We start from the raw sequence: 20,423 nt of genomic DNA, 5'->3' as shown, positions 1-20,423 counted from the left end.
TTGAAGACAATGTTATACAGAATAGAGAAATCGATTGTTTCCTGTGAACCAAAACTGGATCGCTCTTTGGCGGAGAGCCGAGTGGGATCCGGCTGCAGCTGCCTTTGAATTTTTTTGCCTCGCTGTTGGAATAAAAACAATTCTTTCTGAAGAAAGGATTTGTCCATTGCAGAAATTTCACTACCTCCATCTAACCCTGCGCCCCCCCCGATCATCCCCCACCCCCTGCGGCTCTAATATCCACCTCTCTATATTCCACAGCATTGCACACTGCATTCACATCAGGTAAACGCAGTACAAAACACACACCCTCGAGAATAAAAACAACAATAAAAGACGAGTAGGCGAACGGAGCGAACCTACTCCTGTCAGCTTGGAAGACGAAGAAAAATGGAGCGTGACCACCGTCTCCAGCCAGCCGGAAAAACACGACGTCCACGTTTGTCCATCACATCATAATCGAACGATCGTGAGAGGCAGACGCTCCCCCCCCCCCCCCACACACGATGACTTTTTGCCCCGAAGCTCGCCACGCTCCAACTGACCCACATACAGTAAGCGGGCGCTATTAGAAGTCAAGCGGGCGTATGTACGGGCAGATGGAGGGTAAAAAGCAGGGGAAGTGACCTTATACTCTCTTTTCTCATCTCATCTAACGGTAGTCTGAGTGGAAAGTAGACTTCTTCTGAAACGAGCCATCCACAGACGAGGTGCACTGCCGGACTTTTCAATCGCAAACGATGCAAGCATTTTCACTCACATTGCTATCTATGGAGGATTTAGAGTGTTTGATCAACCTAACATGCATGTTTTTGGAATGGGTGAAAAAGCCAGAGTACCTGAAAAAAACAAAAAAAAAAACAAAAACACTACACAGAGACGCTCCAATGAACATTCAAACAGATCTATTGACTGGCTGACAACTAATAATACATTACATTTGCAAGCGCCTTTCACAACACTCAAGGACACTTTACAACTGTCACGCTAAGCTGCTTTCTTTTTCCGATGCATTGACAACAGCTTCAGTGATTGACTCTCGAGTTCAAAGGCAAAAAATAAAATAAATAAAAATTACTTTCATTTGCTTCCATTTGGCAAAACAATTTGGACGTCTGGAGCACATGTTTGGCAACTGATCAGAGTACAACTGCGTTAGCGCGCTCTCGTTTACAAATATATCATTCATCCATTTTGTATTGCGTGTGTTCTCATTAGGGTCACGTGTGATCAGTATCTACAGAGCCTATTCCGCGTGAATATGGGGGAAGAGTCTAAGTACACCTTGTTGCCAACCATTATTCATGTTTCACAAATGACGATTAATACTCACATTCACACCTCTGAACGGTTTCAAGTCCTTTTATGAAGCTAATGCGCCTCTTTGGGGAATGTTTGAGCTGAACTGAAGTACCAGGAGAATCCCAAGCAAGCACAGGGAACAAAGATCCAAACCCGACTCTTTCACCGTGCTGTGAGAGCTTTGCTTTCAAATGTCGCCCAAAAAAAAAAAAAAATTGTGATCTGAACTATGACACAAAGTAGCCGAGTAACCCGAAGGTGAATTTAGTTACCCGGATTCGTCACTCCAGATACATTTCTAAGCTAAGCTGCGCCGTTTGTGAAAAGCGCATCATCCAGGGTGGCTCAGTGGCAATTTCACTGTTGGTCAACGCCAAAAGCTGCAGCATCCAAACAGTCCCGGAGAGCGCGATGCTCTACCTGCAGACTCGAGCGCGTCTACGGGATGTGTCCCGCTTCGAGTCGTCCGACCGTATGGATGGGAGCAGGTTTGAGGGTCAATACATTGTTTCTACACAATTATGGAGTGGAATGGGAAGGATGGGTAGGTCATGGGGTGGTGGTGGTGGGGGTGTTGTTGATGTTATGGTTTGAGGGCATGGGGGGTGGGGGGGGGCGTTGTACTCACAGCTCGGAATAGAGGATGTGCAGGTTGCCCAAATTGTCAGTGTAGTTGGCCGGGCTGAGCCAGGGCAGAACCAGCAGCAACAGAGCCTTCATGGTCGCCTCCTTCCCTTCCCTGCTCTGCTCTGCTGGCTCCTCGCCGCGCTCTTCTGGCTCCCTCTTCGTCTTCTCCTCCTCGTCCCCAGCACTCCCGCGCAAACACCCTCCTGCCCCCCCTCCTCGTCTTCCTCTTCCACCTCCACTACTTTACACCAGACCCCCGCCACCACCCACACTAACTCCCCGCCGCCACCCCTCTTCTCTTATCTTGCCAGAATGAATCCTTTCCGTCCCGCAAAGCTGGACAGGTTGCTCCTGTGCCTCAGGCGGGCCGGAGGACGTCGGAAGAAGACAAATAAGGAGATGATGGAAAAGAAGAAGAAGAAGGTCCCGCTGTTGTAGAGCAGGAAGAGGACAAAGTGTAGAAAGAAGAAGAAGGAGGAGGAGGAAGGTGGCACATTTGGACTACAATCGGAGATGTGCAGCCCCCCCCGGCCCCCCCTTTAATCTGCTCTGGGCAGCGGCCAGTTGTAAGAGGATTTGTGCTCGTGTGTGTTTGTCTCCGTCCGTGCGCGTGTGTGCGTGTGTGCGTTAGAGACAAGAGCGCAGGCTGTGACTTATACTGCAGCAGAAACCAATGAGCGCTAGGGAGGGTGGCGGTGGTGGTGAGATGGAACGGACCAAATTGAGGAAGGAGGGGAGAGGGGCGGGGGCTACCTGCTCGGCTGCGGCCGTCGGTTCTTCCCTCACACACATACACTCGCGCGGCGTGTGACGCACACATGTGTACGTCCTCCGCATTGGCCTCCCAAGGAGAGGAGAGCGAGCGGGAGGATGAGGATGAGGGAATCACTCCCCGCCCCCCCCCCCTGCCCCTCGATCCTCTTCATCGATGGGCCACTCGCTGTGCAGCAGATTGGTGTGACGGCTGGAATGAACCTGCCTACTGTATAGAGTTGATGTGCGAAAGAGTCTACAGGAGCAAAACACTACAGGGAATCAATGTGCCAAGCGGGGACGGGAGCTGTTGTTCACAGTGCAGTGGTCCCTTGACTTGGGAGAAAAAAATCGATTGTTGTCCCGGGATAGAAGCCGTTTGTCAATTTGCGTTCTTGTCTGTTTAGTCCTTGTGATGTGATGTCATGTCAGTCCAAGTGCTGTTCCAATTGAAAGTACGAATCAAGCAAGAAGGCACGGAATACCCGTCTGCTGTTCTTGTCTTAGCTTAAAACACGAATGCATCGGTTGAGTACTTTGGATGACTCGGCTGGGGGGGGAAAAGATAAATTTCGTGCTGTTTTCACGGAAAAATATCAGAGTCAGGGGGAAGTTGAGAAGTACACAGCCGTTCTATTTTACAAAGAGACTCATGTTTGGAAGACCATTCTTGCGTACGTTCTTAAAAAGACCGCACTCGGCGAGTTCACAAGTACTCTGTCTTCTTTATATGGAGAAATGGCCATCCAGTACAGATCTAGCTAACAGGCATACCTATGTGGTGGCCATATTGGTAGTGGCGACATTCCCATCTAAGCAAACAACAAGCCTAGACATTAGCTGAAGCATCGCCGTACAATCCAAAAGGACTATGTGATAGCTAACTAGTCATATCTATTGCTTCCTGGTTGGATACACGCCACTTGAACATGCTATAGTCATTATGGTACAGGACAGGTATGTACCGTATTTTCACGACTATTCGACGCACCGTACGGTTGGGCGCAGTCTCATTAATGGGTGACATTTCTGTATTTTACACATAGACAGACCGCACTGTACCAATGGGCGCAGTTTTACAGTGGTAAAACATACGCCAGCTTAAACATACGGCATGCATGCTCGCACGCTAACACGTTAGCTTGAAGCATACGGTAGCATGCCAAGACATACAGATACAAGCTAAAAACACGTTTTTAAAAAGGCAACAAAAGCAGAACTGAGTTCGGGTGTATTTTATTTAGCCATCGTACAATGTTCTCACGTTTTTCGATCAATCATCACCCAGAAATCCATCCTCATCCTCTGTATCAGAAGCAGAGGACTGCACATCCCAGTTGTCATTGAACGCATCACATGCTAGTGTGAGTTGCTACGCATTGCCGAGCGGAAAGAAGGAGTAGCAACAGCAAAGTCAACATTTCTCTCGTGTGAAACTTTCCCACATTTGAAAGTAAAGAACAGAGCGAAACATGGTGGCAGCGCGTGTGCGTGTAGAAAGAATTGAACAATTGTGCAAGTACCGTAATGCATCAAAAACGCCGCGTTCCCTCTCGTTGTTGCGTTTTGTGGCGTAACTCGCCCAGCGCTGCCTCTCACTCTTTGTAAAGTTGTGTTTGCCATCGATCATCCATTGTTCCCATGCCGTTCGCAACTTTACTTTGAACGCTCGGTTGATGCCAATGTCCAGCGGTTGGAGTTCTTTAGTCAAGCCTTACTTAAACTAGACGTTCGCCCAGTATGACCCACAGCGTTGTTACTTTTAATTTAATGAACCGACAGTGGCCAACCTTGGAGAATGAATGGCGAAAAAGAACAGACAGACAGTAAATATCTGTTTGATGCACACTTGTTAAAATCAAGTGGCTAAATTAAAGCCAACAAACAAGAATTATGATGCTTTTAGAGGTTAAAAAAAAAGCCAGTGAAAGATCAAGCTACGTTTCCGGTGCTAAAATTGTCCAATAATAGTCATTATAATTGGTACATTTAAAACAATTGATTTTGTCAGCGCAGATTTTTTTTTCTTTCAGCAGGTCGTAAATCAACGAGGCCGCATGGAAGTGCTTTGGTTACAGGCTGAATGTGTCGCTGTGGCGTACATTACATTTTCCTGTCCTATTTGAATTGTCCGTAGGGTATGCGGGGAAATGGAAATTGCGATGGGACGCAGTTTGCGCGTGGAAAGTGGCGTGGCCCCTTGAGGAGTCGTTTAATAGCTTTCTACATTAACGCTCCGACACACTCACGTCTCAAATTTCCTTGTTAATTTCCCACCCATGGCAAACGATTATAACTTCACAGTAATAATCACCCTGCCGTGTTGCTCTATTACTCTCACTTTGACTAAAAAGATGGGGATTGAAGCTATTGTATATACATAATCATAATAATAATCACGGTGAGGGAACATACAATTTGGCATTGTATTTGTTCAGTTTTATGTTCGCCATGTGAGAGGATCAAAATATGACAACCTTTCTGTTGTTATGATGCAGTGTACTTCTACTTCGACAACCCCAAATAGCAATTAAAGCAGCAAAGGGAGTTTGCCGGACCTAAGGGACAAACTAGCTTAGTGCTAGCTAGAACGAGGCTGGTACAACCGATTGGAATGGATTTAAAATGGGTCAAACAACAAGAAAAACATCCAGGGTTCTACCATTAGGCAGGGTGAAGCATGGTATCCTGCAGATTAAGGTAAAATATTAATTAAATATATTACTAAAAAGGGAAACCTCTCCGCGGTTTGAAGCGTTTCATCAACGTGCCTCTGTAGGCTACACTCCAATATGTTTGAATGAAATAAATGAACTTTGTAGAATGAAGATAAAGTTGAATGTAAGTGGATTCCATTTACCCTTTAGATAAAATTGAATTTTTCATTTTTTGGATGATGACAAATACATTTGAAGATAATTCGCTGGCCTTAACATGATTGTTAATTGGAGGTTTTAGGTGCAAGTCCGAACTCTACAAAAAATATGATGTCTTACAAGAATACCAAAAACTCACAAGCTTCCAAATCAGGCACAGATTGATTTTGACCACACTTTTGCTTTGGATCTAAACAGCATGAGTCCCGAATTAAGTGTACCCTTAATGTGTCTGATGGTACTGAAGAAAAGCTGTTGTCAACTTGCAGCTACATGAGGCCGCAATCCAAACAAGTTCCGACACGATCAGCCGTCAAAGCCGGTGGGGATATTGAATATCTCGGATGAAAACGTCGCCCATTTTGCATCGGATTGCGCCTTGAATAACTCTTCATCAACACTCCCGATACCAAGCAGGATTCAACAAGCGTGAAAGCAGCAACATGACCAGATGGCAAGGCACGGCGGTCTCAGCCATGACAACACTTGAACCGCTGCCAGATTGCTCCCTGACATTGCTGCCAGCCCCTCCCACTGTGCCAAGTGTTGTGGGGGGTGTCATTCGCAGGAGGGGTTTATAATTACTTCCTATCCCGAGTTACTGTGAGAATGTGCCGTTCCTCCCCGCCGAGAGGCAACGTAAGGTGTGAAGAATCACGGACGCGCTGTCCCGCGATAGTCCACCTTAAGTTTCCTTGTTACTGTCAAGTATAAGTTAGATCTCAGCATATGGGTGTAAGTACAGGGGGTCCTCACCAATAGGGACCAAGCGCTGTCACGTATAGCAAAAGGATCGGTTAACTGTGACACAGTTCGACCGCTTACATTGCCAACGTTACAACGGAGCCCTCAAAATCTGAAGAGTTTTGGGGAAAAGCTACGGCTAAAATGTTACACAAAAACACGCTGCGTCTCGCTGTTATTGCGATACTTCAGCGTAGCTCATTCAAATAGACAGTTGAAGAGTCATTTCCTTTCTGGAGGCTGTGTTGTGACAAATGAAGAAGAAGGACATGAGCATGAGCTGCTCATGCTAACCGCCTGCTAGTCAGGTGGGTTGCCAGCTGATTGCTACGTTCATTTGTCAAAGATGGAGCTCTTGGCTACTTAAAAAAAAGTAGCCTTAGAAGAAAAATAAACTTCAAAAGTCACATGAAAGCCCTTCGGTCATTCCGTTATCACACATTGGACGAGAAAATCAACACTGCTAACTGTTAGTTGTAACCACTTGCTAGTTAGCCATCAACGGGCTAACTGCTACACGCACACACAAGGTGGAGCTTTTTACGAAAACGTTTTTAGCATTTTACAATGACATTAATGTAGCTTTTTTTTTTTAATTAAGGAGACTTATTTTGTATTTGATCACAAATTTCAAGGTGTTCTAAATCTACATCTAGGGCCTGTTTTCAGGGGGTGGTTAAGTCATGGGCAAATGAAAAACACCAATCTCAAATGCAAACACAAAAAGATTCTCTTTTAAAGATAAACAGTGAAACTCTGTGGCTATGCGGCTCGTGTGTGATAATCTTGCTGAGATGCACTCATCGTCTCAGAAGCCTTCAGGCTAGCCGAGTGCTAATGAGCGTTAATGAAAACACGGCCCGGCCCGAAAGGAAGTCAAAACACAGTGCTCTTAATGTTGGATAAACATAGGGGCTGTGTTAGTTTGGATGAAAGCTTTCCCTTTTAGGCACTGAAGCCGGAGTTTCACAATTTAGAAGAAAGTGGTTAGTCAGTTAAACTCATGGTAAATAGAAAGAAATCCACTGAAAAGGCAGTACCCGTACATTTCTTTGTGTGTATATATTGCCCTAAGAGCTGGCTCCAAAGGCCTGTTGATCAACTACAGTTTGGTATCAGCCTCCTCACCTGCTTCTGATGTGGTCCTCCATGTCACCTCGGGCCAAAACTTCAGTGCAGTGATCCTTGAAGGGGCAAACCACAGTCAGCTTGTCGAGCAGCTTGTGCACCAGCAAGCTTGGCTTCCTGCAGTTCTGCAACATGAGGGGCGCGCGACACACTGGACAGAAGTCGCTCTCGAGCAGGAAACTGGTGAGGCACTCCTGACAGTAGGTGTGCCCGCAAGGTGTGTCCAGCGGTCGAATAAGCGGCTGCAGGCAGATGTGGCACATCATGTCGTTGTCTACCTCTTCTTTGTAATTGTACTCATGGTTCTCCTCTAGCTGGTGGCTGTGACCGCATGAGACACACAGGTCTGTTTGTGGCGACTGAAGACCCGAATCCGATGAGGAAGCAGGGGGCGGTGGGGTGTCCTCCATGGACACAGCAGGTTCGGGCTGCCCACTGAAAATATTTGGTACCATTTTTAAGAATAACAAGCCGGATTGTTAGCTTACCGGCTTCTCATTTTTAGCATTCACACTCAACACCGGTGTTTGGATTTTCTACCTGTTGTTCATGGAGTCCTCCAGGTCAGCAGGGGCCTGGACTTGAGTGGCAGGGCAAGTCACAGCCAGCTTGTCGATCATTTTGTGCATAAGCATGCCGGGTTCCACGCAGTTCTGCAGTTTGAGGGGCTGGCGGCAAACCTGGCAAAGGTTGCTCTCCAAAAGGCAGCTGGCAAGACACGCCTGACAGTAGGTGTGTCCGCAGGGCGTGTCCGACGGTTGGGTGAGTGGCTGCAGGCAGATCTGGCAGACGGGGTCGTCAAGAGGTGGTGCGGAAGCCTCCGCCATTGTGAGTTGAGGCAGCAGTTCTGGTTAGACCCGATCAGGTGGGCACAAGCGGGACATATTGGAGGGTAACTTAGCTAGGAAAAGAAGAAATATGAAACATCAGTGAACAAATGCGCACATACATTTTCTAGATCACAAAAATCGTCCTGGATCTTGGTCAACAAACTGTAGTGAGGTTCAATTCACTTCAGCTCAAGTGAGAACCAAAGGCCAGGGACCATATTTGCTCAGGGAGCACTGTTGGTCATGGTTAGATGTCAACACCACCGCCTGAACCTTGGTGTGCAAAGTGGACCCAGACCACTTACCAATGATAGTGTGAATAGTTTGGTCAAGTGTAAACAATCCTCCAAAAACTAGTACCCACCAACCATGCTCGACGGACCAGTGTTGCTCTGATTGTGCAGTTTGTTTGGCTAAGTGTAAACTTTATCATCCGACACCTTGGTGAGCACTAATTAAGATGTAGCATGCAAAAACTGTGGCTCTGGGGTGGGGTTCACTCCAGATGAAGGGCCCCGTTTTTGTTCTGAGCGCAAGTTTAGCGCAAAGAGCAGTCCAACAGTGCACATGGGGGCAGTTCTTTCCTTTGGTATTTTGCAAAACCTTTGCCGATAGAATTGGTCGTAACAAGGCGTTTTGGATGGAAATAGTCTTTTCCTGGCCAATCCTTGTGGCATCCCTCATTTGCATGGCTGAACATGTAGTGCGGACAAGTATGCCGTACTTGACACAGTAAAAAGATAAATGGACTCACTGGGGTCCGTGCATGACATTGGCGGGTAAACTGCAGGATGCCCCCTTGCTGATGATGTAGTTGGCCTAACACGCAAAGAGGTTGGGCTCAGCGTTCTGCTCATCAATTCTGTACTGATAATCTGTTGAGCAACATGTATGCAGCCGAAACGCCAGTTCTCTCTGTTGTGTTGATACTTAGGTTTACGTCATCCAGAAAGCGGGCCACTAACAGATGGGCTCAGTCAGACAAACGTCACCTTGGCAATGGGCATCTCAATGGGGCTCAAACCACGGGATGCCACTTGGTTTCAGGACCCGTCATTGGATCTTGGCTGCCGCATCCCAATGTCAGCACGACACATACAACACTTTACAGACTGACAGAAGGAAATAAAATAAGACCCTCCTAAAAAGCTGTGAAATTACAGCCTGATCTGATGATACGCGAAAAGGGATTTGCAGTGTTGGAATTCAATTGCTGCCAAATGTGCAAACGGGATCCCATCCAGATTGAACCTCAAAAGCTGTAAGCCTGCATAAACAGTGCAAGATATTTTTAGTAAAATCATCTTTGTCAACTGTTTTTGATCAAATCGTGATAGTGGAAAGGACTACATGCAGAGACTAAATCAAATCGAATAACAAAAATGGAAAATTAAAATTAAAAACACACATAAGACATAAAATAGAGTAATGCACATGGAAGAAATACAATCAAATTTAAAAAACACAAATTGAAAACTTTTTTTAACTTTAATGCAAAATAAAAAAAGGAATATTTTTACACTACTGGCTCAAAAAATAAGAAAAATAAAAATCATAATTTGATTGATGAAAAACAGTTCCAGGTTATTTCAGTCCACTCTTATTTGTGTCCTCACCAAACTCCAGGAATGGGAATAGACAAAAGTGCCGGCTTAATGGCATACAAGCTGCATCTGGAACGAGGATAACACCTTAAAAGCCTTTTCCCATGCACACAAATGCGCGTACAGACATGCCTTGGCAAAAGCGCACACACCCGCATGCCGTTGGGGAGGGTGTGCGGGCGGGGTGGTGCGATAAGGCGCTTGTTCAACATGCACCTGAACTCCAACGTTTAATCAATAACTCACCCTGCAATCTAATACACAAACACTCCAAGACCACACAGTAATCACTTCTTGCTCTGCGATTTGTGATAAAAAAACAAGGGAAAGGCTCTTGGCACGACAGGGTCATGTTTCAGTTTATGTAACGGCACATATGTTCATGCTTTGCTGTTGTTTTGCCCTCTTTTGTTTTGCCTTTTCACTAAGTATAATGGATAAAACAGACAAATAATAGAAAAGAACGCATATGTGCACATTTGAAAAGATTAAAATGGGGTACCATATGGCCTGATTATCAGAATATATATGGTCCTGTAGCATGGGGTGTGTTCAAAGTGATTTTTTTTTGGTCCCCGAAATGCTCGGATGATGGCCAGTGCCAACAAAAGCAGAGTGCAAGCAGACTGATTTTTAATATTTATAGCCATGTCAGCTAATTTCCATTTTTTGGATTGGATTGGATTGGATAAACTTTATTGTCAAATGTACTTTATGTGTAACATACAGCACAGATGTGTCATGAAACTTTGGTCCAAAAATCAACCCAGTGTGAAAACATCTTTCTACTTTCAACCATACCGGAGAGCCAAAAACAGGACACTCTCACTAAAATAGCGGCGGCGAGTGAAAAATACACCTTATAGCCTATCGGATAAAAGGTACAATTTTCGCTAGCATTTATCGTCTCCCGCACTTTTCCCGGAGTGATGTAAAATGAGGCGCAGATGTATGTACGTAAACAATGGAAGTGGAGCATGTTCCGGTGATGTACTTGAGGAACAGCTCTGCAAAACAAGGTTCAAGCAAGCAGCTAGCATTTAAGATCCACGCGGAAAGCCTTCAAAATACAAACAATTAACAAAATGGCTGCCCTAGAATAGATTACACTGAAGCTGTATTTTTCTGCTAACTGGCAGCGCATTTGACGGATGAGCGAGCGGCTCTGCTTGGACATGAAACTAAACATTTACTTGGAGCAACAAATTAACATCAGGCATGCCAAAACACAATCAAGTCACCTTTTTGTTCAGACATGTTGCTGAATCATAGAAACTTCCAGGAAGGCATATACAAACTATTAAAACACACACACTCGCACACCCATCTCAACCTGCTCTTCCTAAATTCAAATTCACACATTTTTCATATTTTTTTCATTCAGATTCACACACCATAAGAGACAACTTGCTCGTTAGAAAGCTAGGTATCTAGCTAGCTAACGAGACTGCTGGAGAGATGGCTGGATGGATATCAAGCTCCAGTAGGTAGCTCAATAGATAGCTGGATAGAGATATTCAGAAAGGGGGCTAGGGTAGATATACATTTCTAAAGAACTATTTATATAGCTATCTCGGTAACTAGTGGGATAACTAGACAGCTAGATAGATAGCTAATCAGCTAGGTAATCCGTTAGCTACATAGCTAGTTCAATTGATGCGGTCTGACAGTCCTCTCGAAAAAGAGTTGTTAGGCTATAACATAATTTTGCAGTGTCATTTTTTGGGGCCTATTTTTATGCAACTCCGGCACAAAGTGCAGTCAAACTGTGGCTTTTGATGTTTTTGTAGTTGAGCACACTAGAAAGGGACACTTGCTCCGTTGTGGGTGAGAACACAGCCGGCTTCTTTCTCGCCCAATGGAAAAGGTTCTCCTAATTCCTTTTAAATTCAACACTGGAGTGGCGGACTCGCTGGAGTCCAAGCAGTAGATTGACGAGCACAAAGCATATTTAAAAAGAACGGCGCTTCACTTATGGATGATGTAAAGTTGGCCGCTGTGAAGTGGGCACCTTACACCACCAATCATGCGTTGGTGTGTGACAACTCCACCCTATAGTTGTTGCTTTTAAAACTATAATAAAGATGAGAACAATCATTCATTTAATGAATGAATTTCTAATTGATTCAGAGGATTGATGCACACGGTTGTCCTACTTCTGAATGAAATCCAATTACATCCACCTCACATGTTACCGGCGCTCAGAAGCTGTCTGGCCACGCATTGATCAAAAAAATCGTATTACACCAGCTGCGCCACAACTTAGACATGCTTTTATCTGTTCTAAAGTTTTGTGCCACCAAATTATCAGGTGTGGCGGAAGCGTGTAACTGAAAATGACGCCGGAATGCCCACACAGATGCAGCGCAGACTGCCAAATTCCCAAACACAGTTATAGTAGACTTGCCCCAGCAAGAAAATGAAGATGTGCCAGTTTTTACGGTCGAGCGCACGTGCGTCTCTCTACAAAAATAGAACCCTTAAAGTCATAGGAAACTTCAAACCAATTGCAGCCTGTCTATTTAGGTACGGAATGTAAACGTATGACGTTGGCTAAATAGAGTGACGCACGAGTTGAGCAGAAAAGATACATGAAAAAAAGTGTCTTTCACATCCAAATGGGCGACTCAAATCACAACACTGTATCAAATATGCATTGAAACACAATCTAAACGTGCGTCAACCAAACCAGAACCAGACACCATTTAGAACAACTTAAATCCACTTTGTTTTGAATAGAAACACTGGATTTTGGTTGATTTGCTGAATTGGGGGGGTAAAAAAAAAGTATACTTACATGCGGTTCACCTGGACAGGTAGAATGTTGTAACATTAAACCACAGAAAAAAGGGGCGGAAGGAAGGAAGGACTTTGTCCCGGTCTGCCTGGGTCGCTCGGGAAACTTTATCCCAGCAGTGCTGCTCTTCGGGGGAATTCTCCAACCCGCGGTGACCTCGCAGGCGGCAGCCCACCTGCGACAGGCAAAAAGGTGAGTATGAAGACGGAAGTGGCAGCGCAGAAAGGGGTGGGGCCAGAGATACTGTTAAAAAAAAAAAGAAAAAAGACAGATAAACTGGATAAACCTGATCACCCAGCAGGCGGTAAGAAAAAAAATGACACCCATGTGAGTGTCTTGGTTGAACAGAACCAAAAGAGAACGTAACAAGGTAACCTGAGGCCTCTTGGGAAACAAGAAAACACAGATACTATGATGTGTAAACAATATTTTTTAATTGTTATTTGTTATCGGTGTTATTTAAAAACCATGCCCAGGGACTATTTTAACAGGGTATTTCTATGTTGTGGTACTCATTTATTGTGATGTTGCTCTGGAATGGAATCCCCGATGAAGGGGGGGTGGGTGGGTTCTATATAATTTGTTTCAGATGATTTCTCTTAGAAGCCATTTCAGAGCCATATTGCAGATACTTTATGCCAGTAAGCCATTTCTGAATAAAAATAAATAAATTAAAAAAATACACAGACAAAGTAATCGGCGGGCACCCAAAACCTGTAAATATGCCAAATTGATGAATGTTTCACATCTGGAAATGGTACAATGGCTCGTTTGAGAGCCCAACACTGTTACATTACTCATCTTTTCTTTGTTTCGGGGATTTATGCAGTGACGCTTGGCCTCAGCAGGGCACACACTCGTGTGGCATTACATTTTTTGCTTGTTGTTCTTCAAAGCATATCCCCAAAGCTACCGTCCTTTTTGCGCTGTTTTCTTTGAGTTCCAGCACAGGGCTCCTCTTATCACTGTGTACTAATTTGGATACAGTGGGTCTTTTTTTTAAGTTTCATGAACAGATACCAAGTGAAACAGTCAATCACTTCAATGGGGGTGATGAAAAAGGTTGAAAGAGATTTAAAAAAAAATGAAGATGTATGGAGAGAAAATGTAGGGCGGGTAAAGTATAATGTTTTGGTGGCTGGGGGGGGGGGGGGGGGGGATATCGCTGTGGTTGAGAGAATTTTGTCTCTGAAACTATTTGCTGCTTGTTAATATGACATGGGGCGGCCCGGTAGTCCAGTGGTTAGCACGTCGGCTTCACAGTGCAGAGGTACCGGGTTCGATTCCAGCTCCGGCCTCCCTGTGTGGAGTTTGCATGTTCTCCCCGGGCCTGGGTGGGTTTTCTCCGGGTGCTCCGGTTTCCTCCCACATTCCAAAAAACATGCGTGGCAGGCTGATTGAACACTCTAAATTGTCCCTAGGTGTGAGTGTGAGTACAAATGGTTGTTTGTTTCTGTGTGCCCTGCGATTGGCTGGCAACCGATTCAGGGTGTCCCCCACCTACTGCCCGAAGACAGCTGGGATAGGCTCCAGCACCCCCCGCGACCCTAGTGAGGATCAAGCGGCTCGGGAAGATGAATGAACGAATGAATAATATGACATCAAATAAATGCAAAACATCAACCTGTTTTGTGTGATTTTCATGACACCCGCATGACTCTCATCGTCTCATTTGCATAATGTTGATAAACCAGGCTAGTCCATTCCACTCCCGTGTGGTACTTATGGCTTTATTTGTGGTATTCATTAGACTGGTATCTACTTTTGACCCAGGGAGGAGTGTCAAAATTCCTGCACAAGGTGTTTTGTGAACACTGTCACGCGCGGGTAGCGCCGCTTATTAGGCAATTTGTCACCCGCTGCGGCAAAGAAGAAGAAGGTGTTTGTACTTGTGGGACTGGCTCGGCGCTAAGTATGATGTAGTGTCTGAAGGGCGAACAGCGTCTGCGATGTGTCGAGATTCGTTTTTTAAGCATCAAACGGTGGTCAGTTAATGACAGGCTGCAAATGAAGATGAATCCAGCTAATTTCTTGGGGTGTCACAAACACACCTTGACTCAATCCGTTCATTTTTTTTTTAAATCGGGGATCATTCCTGAGACACAATGGTCCTTTGTGACAGAAAAACCTAGCAAATTACATTTGTATTAATAGCTGTTTGTTAGTCTGTTAGGTGGCTAATCAGCTAGCTAACAAGCTAGTTTTCTCATGACTATGATTAATGGCTTGAAGTGCAAGTGGTGTTTGACTTTTGAGATATCAAAACATGACATGAAGATGAGACTGAGCGTTTGTCCGTTTGTGACAGTCTCTGCGACTATCGACATGGTAACATACAACGAGTTCGCTCTATTGATGTTCACCTTGCTCTGGTGGGTTGCCGAGGCGACATGCGATGATGCTCCTCTTATGGTCATTGTCCTCAGTGGAACAGCCGGCACTTGAAGAGGGCCACAGTTGAATAACAATGCCCGCCTTTGATGCGAGGCATCACGCAACGCCTCGGTGCTCACTTTCACACCCGGGGTGTGGATCTGGATCAGCTCCACCTGGAAGCAAGACTGCAGATGACATCACGCAAAATCTGATCTATCGCGGTAAAGGCATTTACGTTATCAGTAAAATCGGCAAATGGAAAATGAATTTTCACGCCTATAATGTTCACACTATAGGGGTGGAAACGGTTAGTGAGTTATTTGACGTGTAGGACAGTAAGTTTAGTTGTATTATGCCAGAATATTTCACTCAATTTCCATGAACATGAGAGTGTGGTTGGGAAAATTAGCTGGTTATTATTATTATATATTTTTTGGTAATTGGATTAGGTTATAAAATCCCAGTACACGCTGACAAAATCATTCCCCATCTCAGTGCACTTAGTTGCGTCACCAGCAACTGCGAGACGAGTACACAGTTGGAACAATCTTCCTGTAACCTGAGGATCAGATAATAAGACACTTACGTCATCAGCAGAATGGAACATAGAATGTGATGCAAATGGTTTGCCCAGATAAGGATAATAAAACACAAACTGAAGGGTTGAAGAAAAAGATATCTCAGAGACAACACGAACTGGTCATGGGCGTTAACACTGGAAATGGTTGGTCGGTTGCTTGGCTGGTGAGCAGGGTTGTTGTTTGTTCGTTTATGCTAAAACGCTCGCGCGTTTTGGCTGCCGCTGCTCAACCCGTATTGTTTTGTGTTTTTTGTTATTGTAAAGTGTCCTTGGGAGCTTATAAATAAAATGTATTATTATTATTATTATTATTATTATTATTATTAAAACTCATCATTTTCATAGACGTGTAGAGGGCTGGAAAGGTTAGCTAGCTCGTTAGCTAGTTCTTTGCTTTGTTCCTACATACATTTTTGTTGGTTGAATCATGCTTTAACTAATCTATTTTGTTTTTGTAGATTGGTGGGACAGTTAACAAAGAAGCCATGTATTTTGGTTTTACCTTTGCCCCGCATTTTGTTTTTGGTATGAAACAAAACTCCGCTCTGATGGGCTCCTTTTCTCGTCTCACTCGCCACCATCACTTCACTCGGTTGCGTCATCAGAGCAAAGCAGCTGGAACAATCTTCCTGTAACCTGAGGGCCACAGAAGACATTAACTCAATAAGTAGCACGCAGATTGGAATGAGAAGTGAATGGCGGTGCTAATTACGGGAAGCGAAACGAACGTTAGCGCCGGTCAGGTGGGTCTTGTTCTCATCACGCCCCCACCCCCCACTCCCCACCCCCAACCTCCCCTCCTCCTTGACCTCCCCTGCGGCGGCTCAATGACGCCAGGCAAACATGGAGGATGGAAATGGAGAAGAGGAGGAGGAGGCTCAGACATACTGTAAATAAACGCGAACCTATCGTGAACACAAACTCGATTCTCTTAACATCATCTCGTTAAGTGTGTTTTGTGGGATTATCATTTGGGGGGGAAAAAATGCTTGATGCGATGTCCTCTATTTGACCTTCACTGTCATGAGGCAGAATCAGTCACTGTTCAAGTGTAATGTTAATCGTGTATTGCCAATCAAACTGTTTTGATCCGACGACCAATCAGAGGACCTAAACTGTTGCCGTCAGGATGAATTAGAAATATGATTGGTTGAAGTTATATTGGTCAAGTAATACTGGGCAGATTGGATTGATATAGCGACACACAGGATGAAATCTGACTGGGACAAAAAACATCCATAAGGATCGGAAGCAGCCCTGCCAAGAGAAACACGATAAAATGAAGCGAATAGACAGTTGGGTTGTAAACGGACTGCAAGAAGGAAAGCCTTGCTGGCTCTGACAGTGAAACACTGCTAATTAGGGTCCATGACACACTGAAAGCAGTTCTAAATATTGCGCCAATCGCATTTGCGTGGCCCCTAACGCTAAAAGACTGCATGCTCACGATGAAGCTGAAATCGAGACATAATGAAGTGGATCGATCGTTCAATTGAAGGAGAAAGGAGAAGGCGGCCATATTATAGCAGTTGACAGCCTACCGGGGAGCCGTGCATTCGCACGCACCCGCATGCGCTCGCCGCGTTGACAATTCAAAAGGCAGGATGAGTTCATATAAAAATCAGCAGTAAAAGATGACATTCTACATTCCCTCGGAGTCATTTTCATCAAAGCGTCAGTCGTTATGCAAAATTATTCAAATGGTAACGGCCGGCAACAAAGCCGTGATGTAACGCGGGCGGGTGGAGAAAAGGGAACAAATGGCGCGAGCGCAAGGGAAGGTGGCACGCATGCGCCATTGATTGGAGTGCGCGCACATGGGAGTCGAGGTTTAGTCGGCTTCCTTGCTTTGCGTGTGCACTAAACACACAGATGTGAGGTGGAAACAAAAATAACCTGCAACCGCAGTGTTCCTGGTAGTGATGAATTTCATACAAAAAATGTCTCCAGTCGTCCTTTTTTTTTTCGCAAACGGCTCCCGAAAGATCGACACGGTTTCAGTCCAGGTAGGTCTTGCAAGTAATGTAGGGAGGAATTTTACAACGCTCCTGTTGTTTTGTTGTCAGGTTACATCACTAAGAATTGGACACATATTGCAACTGGAGGCTAAATAGCACCCAAGTCGGACAATTAGCCGCGCCTGCAGATTGATAGACAACCAATCGGCGGCACACTATTTAGCGTTAATGAGTCTGTGACTTTAAGGCACAGCCTTGAGTGCACCTCATTCATAATGAAGAGTTGTGGCCCTACAGATTGCATCGTTGTTATCTTTGAAAGAAGCCCAGGCTAACTGGGATGCTAACACGTTAGCATGAGACCATCATGGCAAACGGCAGACTCCAATTGGTGTTGTTACCATGCAAATGTTGCTCCGTTCAAGCCTGAGAAAGAAGAACAGAGTTTACAATCGTTAGTGGACTGTTGGAACTTGCATGTGTTTAAAATGCCCTGTGGAGCTCCGTTTTTTGTTGTTTTTTTAATCTATCTTAGCCTGTTTCTGAACACAATGCTGAAAACATGCAAAGTGGTATCAGCGGTCATCCGGCACAATGGCGACATAGTTCGCGAGCCAACGACAGCAACATTGCCAAAATGGATCTTCGCTCTGGATAGGACGATGGTGTCGTTGCTTTAGAGTGCCTCATTGTCGGCCATGGGTTCATGCATGTCATGGAGAGAAGGCGGAATAGCCAGGTGAGGGGAAGAAAAACAAGTCCGACTTGATAGCCATCAAGTCGGACTAGGACTAGGACTAGGACGTGGACTAGGACTTTGGGCTTGCGTGGCCGCAGTAGAGTGCCTCATTGTCTGTGGACGGTGTGTGCAACTCACTAAGAAATTAGAATGTGGTTGTTTAAGCTGTGTGAGGAAAAGAAGCGGTGCGCCATTTCCACCAAGCACATTGAAGCAGATGCATCAATATTACTGACATGGATGCTGACCTTTAACCAAGACATTTTCCAGGGTCCAAGCCTGGCTGGTGCCGATGGCGTCGCTCCAGGGCCTTGCTGACACATTTTGGGTTTTTGTTTGCGATACAGTTTTTGTTCATAAATTTGCTCCAGTTTGAACAATCACATAAAAAAACAGAAAAACACACAAAAAAACTTGTTTTACTATACATAACCTGTGATTGATGGGCTTCCAGTCAAGGGCGTGCACCCCCTCTCGACCAAAGTCATCTGATGAAGTGCACGAGCAGGAAACGGGGCTGCAACTTATGCCAGAGAAATGTACAATTACACAAAACTCACTGTAGCCGCGGAAAGCTCGAAATAGCACAAATGTTGCGGCACACTGGGAGATTTACGGAGCCTGCAGCCGTCACCTTCCTCAAGGCTGGCGGGAAGCGCCAGAGTCAGCCAGGCCCAGGCAAAGGGCTCCTTACTGGGATGCTAAAAGGATCAAAAGGCCCCCGACCGGAGGACTAAAAGTACAAACTCTAAAGTACCGTTTGTCGGCCCATTTCGATGATTGCCATTTTAAATATGTTGTTTCATAGCACTCTTGTCTTTAAATGGTGGTGGTGGGGGGGGGGGGGGGGGGTTCGCACAGTGATGAATAATTCTATTTCTATTTCTCGTCTGGCTTTTAATCTGTCGGCGTTGTACATAAATAGCCAGGTCGACAACCCCGAGCGAGTGCGTTGTTCTTACTTGACGCTCGTCGTCTTCCTTTTGCGTCTTCAGATGCTATTCTCACAACGTGCGTCTGAGACGCGGCTGTCTGAGGTGTCGATTGAAGTGCCGCCATCCATCCAGCCATCCTTCCATCCCTTGAGTGGCGTTATGTAACTCAGACGCCCCCCCACCCCTCAAATCAAACAAACATCTAAACTACTACTAGAGGGCGCCATACCAAACTTTTGAGAAATGGCCGTGGATCACACATGCTGCAAATAGATGAAACAGTGGAAATGTCTGAACTCCGTCACCAGTCAAGATCTTCGGAGAGGTGCGGATGTTTCTGTGTCAGAGGATGAGTGGAAAAAGGAAGAAAGTGGGTTAATGTTCTCAGGATGGACGGCAGGTTGATCTTCATAAGAACAAACGCAAAGACATCAATATGCTCCCAATGTTCCTTTGAAGTTTATTGACTGCGAAAAGATGGATGCGTCGGTTGTAAGACAGCGAGGCAATTCTGGCTAGGACAGTGCTCACAAAAGTCAGTGCAGAACTGTACAAACCACACAGGAGGAAAAATAGCTGGGGACAACTGCACTAAGCTAGCTCGGGGGAAATTTCTGAGTCAAAGGTATTTAGTTATTGGAAATCCACATGTAATTCTCTTTGTTTGATGTTTACTTTGACAGCAAACTTCAACCGGGAGTGTCATTAAAGAGCTTGAAGTATCTTCTTGACGAATTTTTCACTCTTTATCAAACTGCTTCTTGTCAAGTTGAGTTCACACTGCCACCCTGCTCAGACATCAAATTTTTGCTCACAAGTGAAAGCCATAAATCGGCCAAACAACAGCTTGTACCCGGTTGGGCTTCAAAGGACAGCAGCCGTCTGGTGAAACAGGACGGATGGTTATTGTTAGTCGAGGTCTCGCTCCACCTAGACCACCACTGCCTCTGTAACCCCCACAGCCAAATCCCCACAGCCCCACTGACCCAGCCAGACGGACGCTGGCGAGCGGAACAGTCTTGTGACCACATTGACTTTCAGAAGCGCAATCATCATCTTTCCTTGCACTTCCGAAAGCCAAGTGGAAGTCCATCTTGAAATAAAAATCCTCTCTAAAAGGCCAATTATGCTTATGGAATAGAAGCAGAAAGCTAGGTAAATAAATAGCATGTCA

The 20,423-nt window shown here is 45.2% G+C and overlaps 1 protein-coding gene across 3 annotated transcripts in view; it reads right to left on the bottom strand.

Moving 5' to 3' along the window:
* Positions 1-18,705, bottom strand: part of lnx1 (ligand of numb-protein X 1) — a 38,611-nt gene extending 19,906 nt beyond the window's left edge. Inside the window, exons 1-6 of one of the 3 annotated variants that reach the window (XM_052074069.1) lie at positions 18,551-18,705; positions 16,120-16,253; positions 15,025-15,210; positions 12,662-12,836; positions 7,971-8,331; positions 7,431-7,865 (exon numbers count right to left, since the gene is read on the bottom strand). In XM_052074069.1, coding sequence (XP_051930029.1) covers positions 7,431-7,865; positions 7,971-8,257 — 722 coding nt within the window. In that variant the 5' untranslated portion in view covers positions 8,258-8,331; positions 12,662-12,836; positions 15,025-15,210; positions 16,120-16,253; positions 18,551-18,705. Of the gene's footprint in view, positions 1-1,930; positions 2,175-7,430; positions 7,866-7,970; positions 8,332-12,661; positions 12,837-15,024; positions 15,211-16,119; positions 16,254-18,550 lie in introns of those variants that run through there. The other 2 variants (XM_052074070.1, XM_052074072.1) reach the window with 2 other exon arrangements.
* Between the last annotated feature and the right edge of the window lie 1,718 nt (positions 18,706-20,423).

This window comes from Hippocampus zosterae, chromosome 8 (assembly GCF_025434085.1).
Source record: "Hippocampus zosterae strain Florida chromosome 8, ASM2543408v3, whole genome shotgun sequence".
NCBI classification, from domain to species: domain Eukaryota; kingdom Metazoa; phylum Chordata; class Actinopteri; order Syngnathiformes; family Syngnathidae; genus Hippocampus; species Hippocampus zosterae.
The sequence above is the reverse complement of the archived record's forward strand: the minus strand, read 5'-3'. Positions and strand labels throughout refer to the sequence as shown.